Raw genomic sequence first — 12715 nt, 5'->3', positions numbered from 1 at the left:
AGGCACCATTCAATGATTGCCATACCATGTCAAGTCGACCAAGGTGGCTTCCATCTATGCCACGATCTACATTGATACAGTATTTCTCTTTCCTAAAAAGAAATTTGAGCTGAGGGAGTTTCGACATGTTCTTGAATCACACAGGCACCTAGTTTACTGGGTGACGTAATCTGATAGTCTCACCCCATTTGATCAGGACGACGGCTGCAGGAATCATGATCAAGGCAATAAAGCCCAAGCAGCTATTCCCCCAACCCAGGCCAAGCTCACTAAACATGGGCAAGCCAGCCATGGGTAGGAACGCCCCGAAAAGCGATCGAACAACAGTGTTGCTGGCTATCGCCGACGCAGCATAGATGGTGAAGGCGTCAATGAGGTAGACCTGGATGCAAAAGAAGATGATCTGGATACCTAGCCCAATAGGTATGTGTGCGATAATTGGAACAACCCAGTGCACTCGATACTGGGCAGTCCAGCCATAGATGAAGAAACCACAAGGAACAAGCAATGCTCCCACGGGAAGGTTTCTCAGCCGCTGCTCCGGCTTCGCCGTCGATTGAGATTGTGTAGATTCATCAGATGATTCCACAGTTTTGGCCGGTTTCTTCTTGAGGTGCCGGTCAGATGTCAAACTGGTGTAGACTACTCCAATCATACTACCGACACCGAGGCCGAGGTACGCGAGCCCAACAAGGCCCGTAGAGAATCCATACGTGTCCTCGAATACCGTCGTCATGGTGGTAAACATCAGATAGAGGTACCCGTACGAGATGGCCATGTAAACGGATGTGATTGCAATAATTGGAGACGTGATGAACATCCTGATTGGCCGAATGATACCACGCTTAAAGTGATCGGTCGTCGACAACCCTGAATCGAGTCTCGATCTCAACTCGTAGTCTCCGGTTGCTTTTTGCAAGCGAGCCGTCTTGCGCTTCAAGATGACGTAGGCGTAGCTCTCTCGCATGACACAGAGCATCAGCAAAGAAATCATTCCCGCGACAATGGACAAAACCCAAAAGGTCCAACGCCAGCCGAGCGATTGGCTCACGAATCCACCCACAATAGGGCCAACGATGGGACCGGCCAGAGGTGCGACGCTGTACAAGGCCATGGCAATGCCACGCTGCTCGGGGAGCACCATATCAGCTATGGAGCCACCACCGTTAGTAACAGGTGCGCAGCCAGCTACTCCGGCGAAGAAACGAATCGCTACGAGGCTGTTTAGAGTCGGCGCCAAGGCTGATCCCACCGAGAGAACCACGAAGCAAAAGTCACAGACGTGGTAAACGATTAGGCGGCCATAAATCTCGGAGAGTGGCGCCAGGAGGAGAGGACCGGAAGCATAACCCAGTACGTAAACCGAGACTACGAAAGACGCCATGGTCAGAGATGTTGATTCGAACTCGGCCATGACTTCGGGAACGCTGGGCGCAAAAATAGCTACAATTGTCAGTGTTTCATACTCTGCCCGGGCCCGTCGAGGCTTGAAGAATACTCACATGATCCGAGAGCCGATACCAAGGTCATGATGCTAATCAGCCCGCAGTTCAAGATCTTTTGCCAATTCGGCCAATTATAGGGATTCTCGGGGTCCTCAGGTCCATCCCACCAGACGGTTTTATCGTCTGGGTTGGAGGCATCTCCAGATGCTGACATGTCCTTCGACTCGAGATCAAGAGTGGGCTCTCCCAGGCGAATATCGTCCTCTACGTATTTTGTAGAAGCCATACGAACAGCCGCGGCCGCGCTAGTCGTGGAGGCTCTACCCTGATCGGCATTGCTCAACCCATCTCTGAAAGCCTCGACCGGGGTCTCTTTGTCGTTTTGCTGAATTCTCTCAACCATGACACCGAATTGATTGAAACGATTGATTTCTGGAAGCAAAATTCGTTATCTCAGCAAATGTTCATAATAGGAGCAAAGGTCTTCGAAAATTGTGCCAGTCCTTGGCGTTATCATTTTAGATCATGACTTACAAGAGGACTAGAGATCAGGAGAAAGCCAAGGACTTTGGAACCGTGTTACTCAAAATGTCTATTCGAAGAGTTTGTGGTTGAGATGGGCGGTTGCCCGTATTTGATGGCGGTTTTCTAGGTGGCAATTCTGCTATGGAAACAGAAAGGAACCCGAGAGCCCGAAGGGTACGATTTGTCAGATGAATCTAAAGCTCCGGGAAATGAGGCCAGGGTAATTCGGGCCAAAAAAGCTCTATACCTTTTCAAACAGAGCTTCTGATTGGAATGACCATGCGGACTTGTGCCCATCATTGTACGGCACCCACAACACTAGACTATTGCCCTAGTACAATATTTTCAGCTGGGGTCTTATTCCGACTTGGTTTTTGTATGATTGAGTGGGAAATGTCTTCCATGCTAAAATTTCCCTAAGGTACATACCTACCTAGCAGGTATACAGTGATCCCCGATGGTTGCATTACTGTACGCTTGCGCGGTCTGGAAAAGCGCCGGGTCCACATGTTCAACGACTCGGTGCATATAAGGAGAAAGAGACAGCCAGGATACTCCATGATTACCTCAAAGCCATGTTCTTTTTTTTTTCCTTGTCAACATAAATTCAAGAGGCCAACCAGACAGACATTTGTACGGAGTCGTTCGAAACATATAGGGAACAATCTTTTACGACCCGGCCTTCCCAGTCAAAGCTCGAACCTTGTGAGAAGCGGTTGAATCTACCAACGGCAAGATGCATCACATCATTACATCCAGTTTCTACATCATCGCTGCAGTCAGTCTCCTGTTTTGTTTTTCTTTTGGCATCATCCGAAAGTGTTGACAAATCTAAATAGTTGGGCGCACTTGTGGTGGTCCATTTCGCATACAACCTCTTCTTCCACCCTCTGCGATCATATCCTGGACCGTGGTATGCAAAAGTCAGTATCTTCTGGTTTATGTACCACTCTTTCCACGGCGACTACCCATTTAAGGTGCATGAGCTGCATCTGAAATATGGCCCCGTCGTCCGTATTGCTCCCAATGAGCTGGCTTACACGGACCCGCAAGCCTGGAAAGACATCTACGGGCATCGGACCGGGCAACCTGAGAACGTCAAAGACCCATCACAGAATATCGACGAAGACCCGGCGCATCCCAGTATCGTCTTTGCTGGTCGCGAACAGCACTCGAAATTGCGCAAATTTCTATCCAATGCCTTCTCAGACAAATCCATGAGAGAGCAAGAGCCAGTTCTGACGTTGTATGTCAACCAGCTCATAGAGTCGCTAGGGAAGAGATGTCGCGAGCCACTTGATCTTGTACAGTGGTACAATGTGAGTTTCGCCATCTTGATGCTTGGAATGATAGCTAATCCTCACCCAGTTTACCACATTTGATGTAATTGGCCATCTTGCCTTTGCCGAGCCATTTGACTGCCTAAACAATTCAAATTATCATCCTTGGGTGCATATGATCTTCAGTACTTTCAAGTTTGTTACTTGGATCCGTGCTTTGAATCGCTTGGCGCCGGGCTTTTCGTCTTTCCTCATGCGAATAGCGCCCAAGCGCGTCCAGCGCGAACACGCTGCCAACATCCAACTGTCGAGAGAAAAGGTCTTACGCCGCAAAGCGAACAGCCCCGGCTACGTTGATTTTTTGACGCCTTTACTATTGGCAGAAGAAAAGGGCCAGCTCACAGAAACGGACATTGTAAATAATGGCCCGACTCTGGTCGTGGCCGGGAGCGAGACCACGGCCACCGTACTATCTGGCGCCACCTTTTATATTCTCAGGGATCAGAACGTGTACAAGAAACTGACCCAAGAGATTCGATCGAGCTTCAATCGCGTAGAAGACATCACGCTCATTGGTGCGGGCGGGCTCCGGTATCTTCACGCCACCCTGGATGAAGCCATGCGACTATATCCGCCGGGGGCCAACAACCACCCTCGGCTTACGCCTCCGCAGGGAGCTTTGATTGCCGGCCGCTTCGTACCTGGGAATATGATGGTGGGCATCAACCAGTACGCAATGTTCCGCTCCCCACTCAACTTTTGCGATGCGGACGCCTTTGTCCCTGAGAGATCCATCGATCCGGATGAGAAATGGACCATGGATAAGCGGGAAGCCCTTCAGCCATTCTCTTTCGGACCCAGGAACTGCATCGGAAGAAAGTAAGTGCAAGCTGGAGCTCATTGAGTTGGTTCTCACGCAACGATGCTAACAGTTTACAAGTCTTGCATTTGCTGAAATGCGTCTCATCATGTGCCGGTTGCTCTTCTCTTTCGACTTGGAGCTGGTGCCCGGACAAGACGACTGGCTTGACCAAAAGGTCTTCACCTCATGGGACAAGAAACCTCTTCTTGTGAACTTGCGCCCCATGAAAGAAGCATAGTTCAAATGGTAAACCAGATCGCTGCACGTACTTCTCCTGGCAATGGAGAGATTATTTTTCTTTTTACTTGGCTTCTGCCTCGGTCTGTAACGAGCGCTGCAGAGTGGTTGCAATAGTGTGGGCACAACTCGAGTAATACTAGCTATGTACCTACAACAGGAGGTAGGAGTCAATGAGTCAATTGTACACATCATTACTCGGAGAAAGGCACCATACTTCAATCTCATCTTTATTTCGCATATTATTCCTACTACCTTATCTGCCAGAAATGATTCATCTCAGCACACATGTCCTTTCAACAAGTGAAGCTGACCTAGCCTTACTAATGGCAATCCGATATCTTTCATGTGAGAATCACTCTGGACAATCGACAAAAAGGGGTAGGGGCAAGTTGTTCTGCTTCTCCGTTTGGGACTCACACTGTGCAAAGGCAGAAATTATACAATGAAATATATTTCGTCTAATATACGCTATGGAACCTGAAATTGACGTTGAAGCGGTGGACTGCTGCCCTCGGATCGAGCTCGGACAAAAGTGCGAGAAACTCGCAATAAGCTCGGATTGCCACCGAGCTCATGTAGTACTCTTTTCGGACCCCTCGCTCGCTAAAACAATTCACATCTTGCCGGTCGCTCGCCCAAAATCAGGAGCCCCCCACTTGTCTGTTTTAGTGTGTAACCCACTGTTTCGGCGAGCATCCCTAGTACCTAGGGGTCGTTACTTACTGCAGTTGCAGTGCCCTTGTTAGCGGGCCTACAGCGCTTGCTTTTTAGCAGGAACAGCAGATACTCACTGGGCACGGCCTAGTAGTGGAAAATGATTCCAGGAACGAAGAGGAGTGGTGATATTGACGCTGCAGAGAGAAGGTCCAGCTACAGCTGCTCGTTGTTGTTTTTTGAATACTCCTCATCTAGTACTAGATTCGCACCTTGCAACTGCACCTGCACCTTAACTGGTCAGCTTCTCAGTGCTGGCGCAGCTGCGGCAGTATACATACTAGGTACCTCGCTACAAATTGACTGCTCACAACTCTTGAAAGCTTAGTTGATATGCCCAATTTTACACAATTTAACACACATTATCTCGGCAGCTATTTTTCCCGGCAGTGTTATGACCTGCCCGTCCACGCTTGGTTGTGCATTCAGTAAAGTGTACAAATCGATGATAATAGACTTGTGCGTGACGGCATGATTCCATGTTCCGTTCAACTTTGTTCCGTTTTATGTGTGTATGTCCTGCCTGAGAGTATTTAGGTCGAACCCACCTTGACGAATTGTGTAGTCCCATGCCTTCCCCTTTGCCACGCTGCATTCAAAGTCCATGGATTTCTTTGCAAGAATGACGGGGACCGACAACTCGTCTTTCCAGATTTTAGCCGCTCTTTTCTTTTCAACTGCGACTGCTATACTTCTGGCAATCATCTCTTCTAGTAGGAATTCAAGCAGTGCTTTCCCTACAATAAATGGGAGACGACCATTTGAGCTCTCCGATGCACGCGTGAAAAAGAACTTTATTATCAATGGCCGACAACTACTCCGCAACGGGCTCGAGAAATTCAACGGCAAGCCGTTCAGAATTCTTACGGATCATGGTTCCACTCTCATCTTTTCACCTGCTTACACTCAGGAGCTTCGTAACCTTGACAACCTTAGTCACGTTCGGGCTATCGCTCAGGTTCGATGCTACTCGAATCTCCACGGGCTACGACTTGCTGATTGAAAGACAGATTGTCGATGTGAAGTCACCTGGATTCGAAGCCTTCTACGAATTCGCATACGGCAGAAACATAGTTCAAGACGTGGTGAAAGCCAAGATCACACCAGCTCTAAGTATGCTGTTTATCCTTATGATCATACAATTGACATGCTTCTTTTTTTCTTGTCGTCCTAGTTATACTAATGAGCCATGCCTGTAGATGCTATAACCAAACCCCTCTCGGACGAAACGTCCATGACCCTCAAGCAGCAATTCACCAACAACAAAGGCCAGTCTCCCGATCCGCAAACCAATGTTTTGTCACTAAGCTGATTAGCTGACTGTTGAGTAGAATGGCACGCGGTACCTTTGCATTCAGTTATCCTTCAAGCCGTGGCCCAGGTATCTTCCCGCCTCTTTCTTGGTGAGGAACTTTGCCGCGACCCAGATTGGCTTCGCATTACGACAACATATACACACCACATCACGAAGGCGGCGCTAGAACTCAAGGCTTGGCCAGGGCTGTTACGTCCCTTCGTTATCCGCTTTCTCCCGCATGGCCGCGCACTGATCAGTCTGGTCAAGGAAGCCGAAGAATTGCTTGGCAGTGTGCTCAAGAATCGACGGGACGCAACGGTCCGCGGCACACGACGCAACTACACGGATGCCATAGAATGGTTTGACCAGATGGCAAAGGGCCGCAAATACAACCCAGTACACGTGCAGTTAACGCTATCCTTTGTTGCCATTCACACCACTGCCGATATGGTTACTCAGGTCATGTTTGACCTCGCCCAGCATCCAGAGTACATCGAACCTCTGCGGCAAGAAGCAATCAAGGTCCTGGGCAAGGATGGGTGGAAGAAAACATGTTTGTACGAACTTAAGCTCATGGACAGTGTTCTCAAGGAGGTCCAGAGGCTGAGGCCGATTAATGACAGTTCGTGGATCTCCAACCATTCTATTCTCAAATTTCAACTAACAGCAGCATGGAACAGCATCTCTCCAACGACTGGCCCTGGAGGATGTGACGCTTGCGGACGGCACGCGCATCCCTCGTGGCACTCTGCTAGCCGTGGCTTCGACGCGGCACTGGGATCCCCAAGTCTATCCCGATCCATATACATTTGATGGATATCGTTTCTTCAAGCTTCGGCAAGAAAAAGGCAAAGAGAATACTTCGCAATTCGTCTCGACGGGTCAGAATCACCTAGGCTTTGGTCATGGCCAACACGCATGCCCCGGTCGCTTCTTTGCCTCTAATGAGATCAAGATCATATTATGTCATATCCTTCTAAAGTACGACTGGAGGCTCATCGAAGGCGAAGAACCGGAGATTGTGGTTCATGGATTCAACCTGATCGCAGACCCCCACAGGCGACTCGAGATCCGCAGACGAGAGGAGGAACTGAGTATCGATAATCTGTAGGGCTGAAAACACTCTAGGAGTCATCTCAAATCAGCATCATGTTGACAGGTGGCTTCACTTTCAGTAATAAAGGCAAACAGTAAAAAGGCGACACGGATATGCTGAGCTTAGAATGCAGTTCTCCGCTCAGTCGTCCACTTTGATGGTCTTCTTAGGATGATTGTTCTAAGCACAATAACCCTTGGGTGCTCACAACCCCGAAAGGAGGCTTCAACGTTGTCAATCCTGTCCATTGAAAATGTCCAATCAGTCAAACATGACATTGATTCACAAATACTAGATGCCCTTTACCGCCAGGCCAGGCTCATTCGACAGGTTCGATTTCAAAACCTTTCACAGGCCGAGCATGTGATTCGCCAGCTTGCGCACGTCTTTCTGCCCTTCCGTAATTCCTTCCTCATATTCATCAAATTGTAAAAGTCCCAATGCTTGAAGACCAGCTTCACACATGACGTGCTCCTTCTTCGCACCACAATCGTCATGCTCGTACTCTCTCTCGCCCTTGTGGGACCTGGTAAAGTCTACTGGAACATCGCCGGCCTCGAAAGATGCCCGAGTCGAGACGAGCGACTGCACGTTGTAGGGCGTGAGAGGATTACAGGCGTTGTAAAAGACACTCGAGTCAGCCTGTCCTCGATGGACCTGGTCGACACCATGGACCAGGTCGCAGTGCCAAAAGACGTAGTCCCCCGGCCGCACCGGCGGGATGCCAATGATGGCCTCGTCGAGGGCAAGGTGGGGGTGGTGCTCAGAGGTTGGGAAGAGTTGCGTATTACCGGGGACCGCGCCGGGGAACGTGGGCAGGCTGTCGTCGAACTCCTCCGTCTCAAAGAGCGGGCGCAGCATGATGTAAGCCACGGACGCCTTGAGGTTCGGCAGCAGGCGGAGCGTGCCCTCGCCAGTGTCGGTATGGGAGAGCGACAGCCAGCCCTGGAGGCTTCGCCACGCCGAGCACGCAATGCCCGTCTGGTATAGATCGGGCTTGGCATCAACGCGATGATCGGCCGCCCAGCCGTCCCAGTCCTGCCAGTCGCCCCGGAAGATGGCCGCGTAGTTCTTGCGGTACTCTTCGTCCACCCAACGTTCCGTGGCGCCGCTGTCGAGGTGCGGTGCCAGCGGGAACGCGTCGGGGTCTTGCGACGGGTACCGAATGCGGATACGGTCCGGGTAGACGACTTGGCTGTCGAGATCAATGGGCGTGGAGGGGTCTGATACATGCCAGAGCCTCGAGACACACTTCATGGCCGCTATGACGGACGGATGCGATCTCATCTCCACCTGAGGCCTTGTCCAAAAGATGTTCCACCCGGCAGGTCGGTGCTGTGGGAAGCCGCCGACCCCAGGGTGACGACGCACGTAGTCCTTGAGCTGCGCCTCCCATGTAGACGCCTGTTGCTGGCTCACCACGCCGCGGAGTATGACGCAGCCGCGGTCACGCACGAGTTCCGCAAAGTCCAAAGGGAGAGAGCCGCCTGATCAAAGGTGGGCAGGTCAGTGACCAGCGCGCATACCAAGTAAAGCGAGAAAAGCCAAGACTGACCGTTTTTTCTGACCACATCGAACTCAATCTCTGGTATTAGAGCGGAGCCGTGTTCTTTGATGCGAGCGGTCTCCGTCTCCAAGACCTTCACGAGAGACTGATATGACTGGATGACCTGTTCACGATGCTCTGGTTTGACCAGACTCTGCTTCAACACGGCAAATCTCTTGGGAAGGAGTTGCACACTACATGATGGTGGGGTTTGTTAGCTAATGGATTCCAGACCTGGCTACTTCTGCATCTACTCACGTTGACTGTTGTTGCGCAACAGCAGAAGGCATGATGAGCAAGAGTGACAGAGCAAGTTTGGCATCCGTTTGAATGAAGCCGTCTGATTGGGATATTAGCTCGTCTTGGCTTGGAAGAGTTCAATATTCGTTATTCTTATAATCATAGATGCTTGCTCCATCTCCAAAAAGTGGTGTTCTGGGAGCTATATACCATGACACTTATGGATTCGGTCCCTGATGCGCGAGACGATGCGGCTTTGAGGCATGGAGATTGATGCCAACCGCTCCACTCATCATGTCATAGTTTATACAGTTTTACCGACACTAAATATGTCCTGCTTCACATTTTCACATACCTAGTAGTTATGGGCCTGGATGCGCTCGCACTTTCACAGCCGAGGTCATGTCTCTTAGAGTCTCAGGGATTCAAAACGTGGAATCAATAAACACTCGAAATTACGTTGGGGATTGGTGCAATGGGACAAGCGCAAATCATCATTATCTCAACCGTTGTCGACTCTAGGATCCCTTCCACATATCGCTCTTCACACTCAAGAACTATAATGTACCATGTATTGATAAAGACCTGTAAAGATGAATTAGGCGGTCGGCAATTTCGAGAAACTGCTAGGTAGCCGATGTGGGGAAACAGGGGCCACAAAGCCGCTATGTCTAGTGGATCTTCGGGTACTGGGGGTTTGGTCTCGGGCATATGCACGCATTATCGCCAATCATTGAGTTACCATATCATGTATCCAATTAGAGGCATAATGGTGCTGGCCAGTAATGAAGCATCTCAGAACATCCCTCCATCGTGGCAAGTAGCAGAAACATTTTGTGACAGAATGGCTTTTTGGCAAGTACTGAGCCGCGCCATACCAGTTTTATTTCATAATTGTAATGGCTTCCAAGTCACAGGACTTACAGATCAAGCTACGCTACAGGTAGCAGATGATGTAGAATTGCAGTCTACACAATCACAAATCGATCTACATCATTCTTGGTCATCACATCCCAATAGCTTACTCGCCTCTCGTGGGGGCGCTGCTCGGAGAGGGCAATGCGTAGCGCTTCACGAGCACGGCGATAGTTTTCCCCTTCTACCGCCATCAGCTCGAATTGTTCCACGATCCAACCCCGATGAAGAGCATCGTCAGATTCCAGTGCTGCTATGAACAGCGGCCATGCCATCCGTGTAACCGCCTGCGTCCCTGCATCGCGATGGGACTGGAATGCCAAGGTCATGATTTCCTGCAATGCACGACGTTGCTTTGCACATAGCGCCGCGTCGGCTCGAGTAAGACGAAAGAAGCAAAGCACAACCGCGTAGTAAAAAGGGATGATGAAGCGAACATTCATTACAAACCTCTTATGAGATCCCTCTGCCGGGGTGTCCAGCAAACTCGCTGCAGCAAATAGTTCGCTGTATCTTGACTCGACGTTCCGCATGGCCTTGGCCACCATTTCGAAGCGATCTCTGACGTCCAACTGAGTGGCAGCTTCAGGCCTGCAGAGCTTGGCGAGGAAGCAGCGCAGCTGACTAGCTTCAGCATACAGATAAAAGAGCTGGCTACTCTCCAGATCTTCTAGCAGCTGGCTTTGCGGATATGCCGTGCCCCATACCTCCTGGTACACCAAGTTTGAGTGTTTCTGAAGTGCGCTGAAGCCTTGTATCCGAGCAAGGGCTGTGTCGCTGTGCGCGTCAAAGATGGCCTCGGCGAGCAGGTCGTTGAATGCGCCGCCGAACCCGTTGAGGGCTGCCGCTCCGTCAATCAATGAGATCCACACTATTATCCGCGTGGCGACGGGAGATAAATGTTGCGGCTCGATACTAGATCCCAAACCCGCGGTGCCTGACAGCGTTGGGTCACATAGCTCAGTTTGTTCTAGTATATGTCGGAGGTTCCGCATGCGACTCTGTAGAAGCGACGTGGCGCCATGGAGGTGAGCAATCAGCCCGGTTCCGCAGCCATCGCCATACTTCTGTTCATAGACGATCATGAGCCAGAGGGCGCCGAGGATATAGTCAAAGTCGCGCGTCTCGTGAATGTGCTCCGTGGCAGTAACAAGAAGGCGTAGTCCCGCTGCGTAGTGCTCGACGGCTCTGGCCTGCCGAGTCTGCTTTTCGGCGTCGGGCATATGCTTCTGATTGCACAGATTGCGCCCTCCTAGTGCACAGACTGTGTGCAACACCATCTGATTCTTGTGTGCCAGTGTCCACAGTATGGCGGGGCCGCTGTGCTCCGGCACCTTTGTGTCTATAGCCCCCGACAGTCCGGAGCGGAAGAACCGAATTGCATCGTAATCCGATGGGTCCAATATCTCTAGGCATGCCGGCGACAGCGAGAGATCTGGCAAGGCCACAGACACAGGTGATGAATGGTGCTCATACAGATGCCGACTGCTCACCTGCCCGGTGGGAGTGGGTGTGGGTGTGGCTACGGGTACACTTAGGCGCTGCTCATGAGAACACGCCTGGCTCCTTTGATCAGCGGGAAGTGCATCAAGCTGACTAGAGAACGTCTCATAGTACCCTGTGCTAGACGAGATATCAAGTCGTTCCGCGGGCCTCGAATTTGGTGTCGGGATGTCGTCTTGGCAGTCGTTAGGAGTAGTAGGTATAGGTAGCTGGCTTGACTTCTTCCGCCTCACGTACTTCTTCCGCGAGCGGGGCGCATAGCTGCAGTCTCTGGCCAAGCGGACGCATCTTCCGCATCTCGGGTGTGCCTCATCGCATTTGACCTTTTTCTCCCGACAGATCCAACATCCGAGACGTGACCGCTTGGGGTCGGGTGGGCCTGTCGTCGAGGTGCCATTCGCAGCTGACGACGAAGATGTCGAGCCCAGCATTGCTGATGGCATTTATTTGGCGAACCCGCGGCTAATTCGCCGACGTGAGGTGAAGATGGCAATGCGATAGTGCAACCAGCTGGCATCAACATAACTGGGCAGCAAGGGTGATGATTAAGAGAGGCCGACGGCGACGGCGACGGCGATAAAGTGATCAAGTATCCAGATCTAATTCGTGCCCATGCGAATTAGCCGCGGCTCCAATGTACATTTGCAGGGTACTCAGATAACGTCGATAGTGGATACAGAAGGACTGGGGCCGGACTAGCGCACACTATTAGGCATTGGAGACTGAACTAAGCTGTTCGTTAGGTACTGGTATAGCGTATGTAGTGTTTCCCAGTGCGCTTACTACAGGTCCCTGGCAGATTGAGACAGATTCCGTATGCCACTCTGTCACAGCAAGTCATGTCACTGATGGACGATAGGGTGGAGTATACAATCATTTTGGAAGATCCTCTACTAGACACTTTGACTACCCATAACCATAATAATGCGTAGATACAAAAACGGGAAAATTATAGTAGTGCAGTCCACTACATCACAATCGACGCCTCATCTTTTGCAATCACCATCACGCATTCTTCGAGATTCATCTTCACAATCAACAGTTTTGAGTAC

At 50.7% G+C, this 12715-nt stretch overlaps 5 protein-coding genes across 5 annotated transcripts; 2 read left to right on the top strand and 3 right to left on the bottom strand.

The window, feature by feature from the left end:
• Positions 1 to 148: 148 nt before the first annotated feature.
• PFICI_06540 (uncharacterized protein) lies at positions 149 to 1848 on the bottom strand (the record flags this gene model as incomplete). Its single annotated transcript, XM_007835121.1, has 2 exons — positions 149 to 1443; positions 1503 to 1848. 2 exons carry the CDS (start codon positions 1846 to 1848, stop codon positions 149 to 151), a joined length of 1641 nt encoding a protein of 546 aa, XP_007833312.1.
• Positions 1849 to 2706: 858 nt separating this feature from the next.
• PFICI_06539 (uncharacterized protein) lies at positions 2707 to 4350 on the top strand (the record flags this gene model as incomplete). Its single annotated transcript, XM_007835120.1, has 4 exons — positions 2707 to 2748; positions 2810 to 3289; positions 3339 to 4129; positions 4191 to 4350. 4 exons carry the CDS (start codon positions 2707 to 2709, stop codon positions 4348 to 4350), a joined length of 1473 nt encoding a protein of 490 aa, XP_007833311.1.
• A 1338-nt stretch (positions 4351 to 5688) lies between these two features.
• PFICI_06538 (uncharacterized protein) lies at positions 5689 to 7474 on the top strand (the record flags this gene model as incomplete). Its single annotated transcript, XM_007835119.1, has 4 exons — positions 5689 to 6024; positions 6077 to 6179; positions 6398 to 6985; positions 7044 to 7474. 4 exons carry the CDS (start codon positions 5689 to 5691, stop codon positions 7472 to 7474), a joined length of 1458 nt encoding a protein of 485 aa, XP_007833310.1.
• Positions 7475 to 7807: 333 nt separating this feature from the next.
• Positions 7808 to 9295, bottom strand: PFICI_06537 (uncharacterized protein; the record flags this gene model as incomplete). The annotated part of the gene is made up of 3 exons (XM_007835118.1): positions 7808 to 8946; positions 9015 to 9199; positions 9264 to 9295. The coding sequence occupies 3 exons, from the start codon at positions 9293 to 9295 to the stop codon at positions 7808 to 7810; spliced, it is 1356 nt and encodes a 451-aa protein (XP_007833309.1).
• Positions 9296 to 10213: 918 nt separating this feature from the next.
• On the bottom strand, positions 10214 to 12094 carry PFICI_06536 (uncharacterized protein; the record flags this gene model as incomplete). The annotated part of the gene is made up of 1 exon (XM_007835117.1): positions 10214 to 12094. One exon carries the CDS (start codon positions 12092 to 12094, stop codon positions 10214 to 10216), a length of 1881 nt encoding a protein of 626 aa, XP_007833308.1.
• Positions 12095 to 12715: the final 621 nt, after the last annotated feature.

Source organism: Pestalotiopsis fici, assembly GCF_000516985.1.
Source record: "Pestalotiopsis fici W106-1 unplaced genomic scaffold PFICI_Scf_4, whole genome shotgun sequence".
Classification (NCBI taxonomy): Eukaryota; Fungi; Ascomycota; class Sordariomycetes; order Amphisphaeriales; family Sporocadaceae; genus Pestalotiopsis; species Pestalotiopsis fici.
Note: the sequence above shows the minus strand (reverse complement) of the source record. Positions and strands in the feature narration are given on the sequence as shown.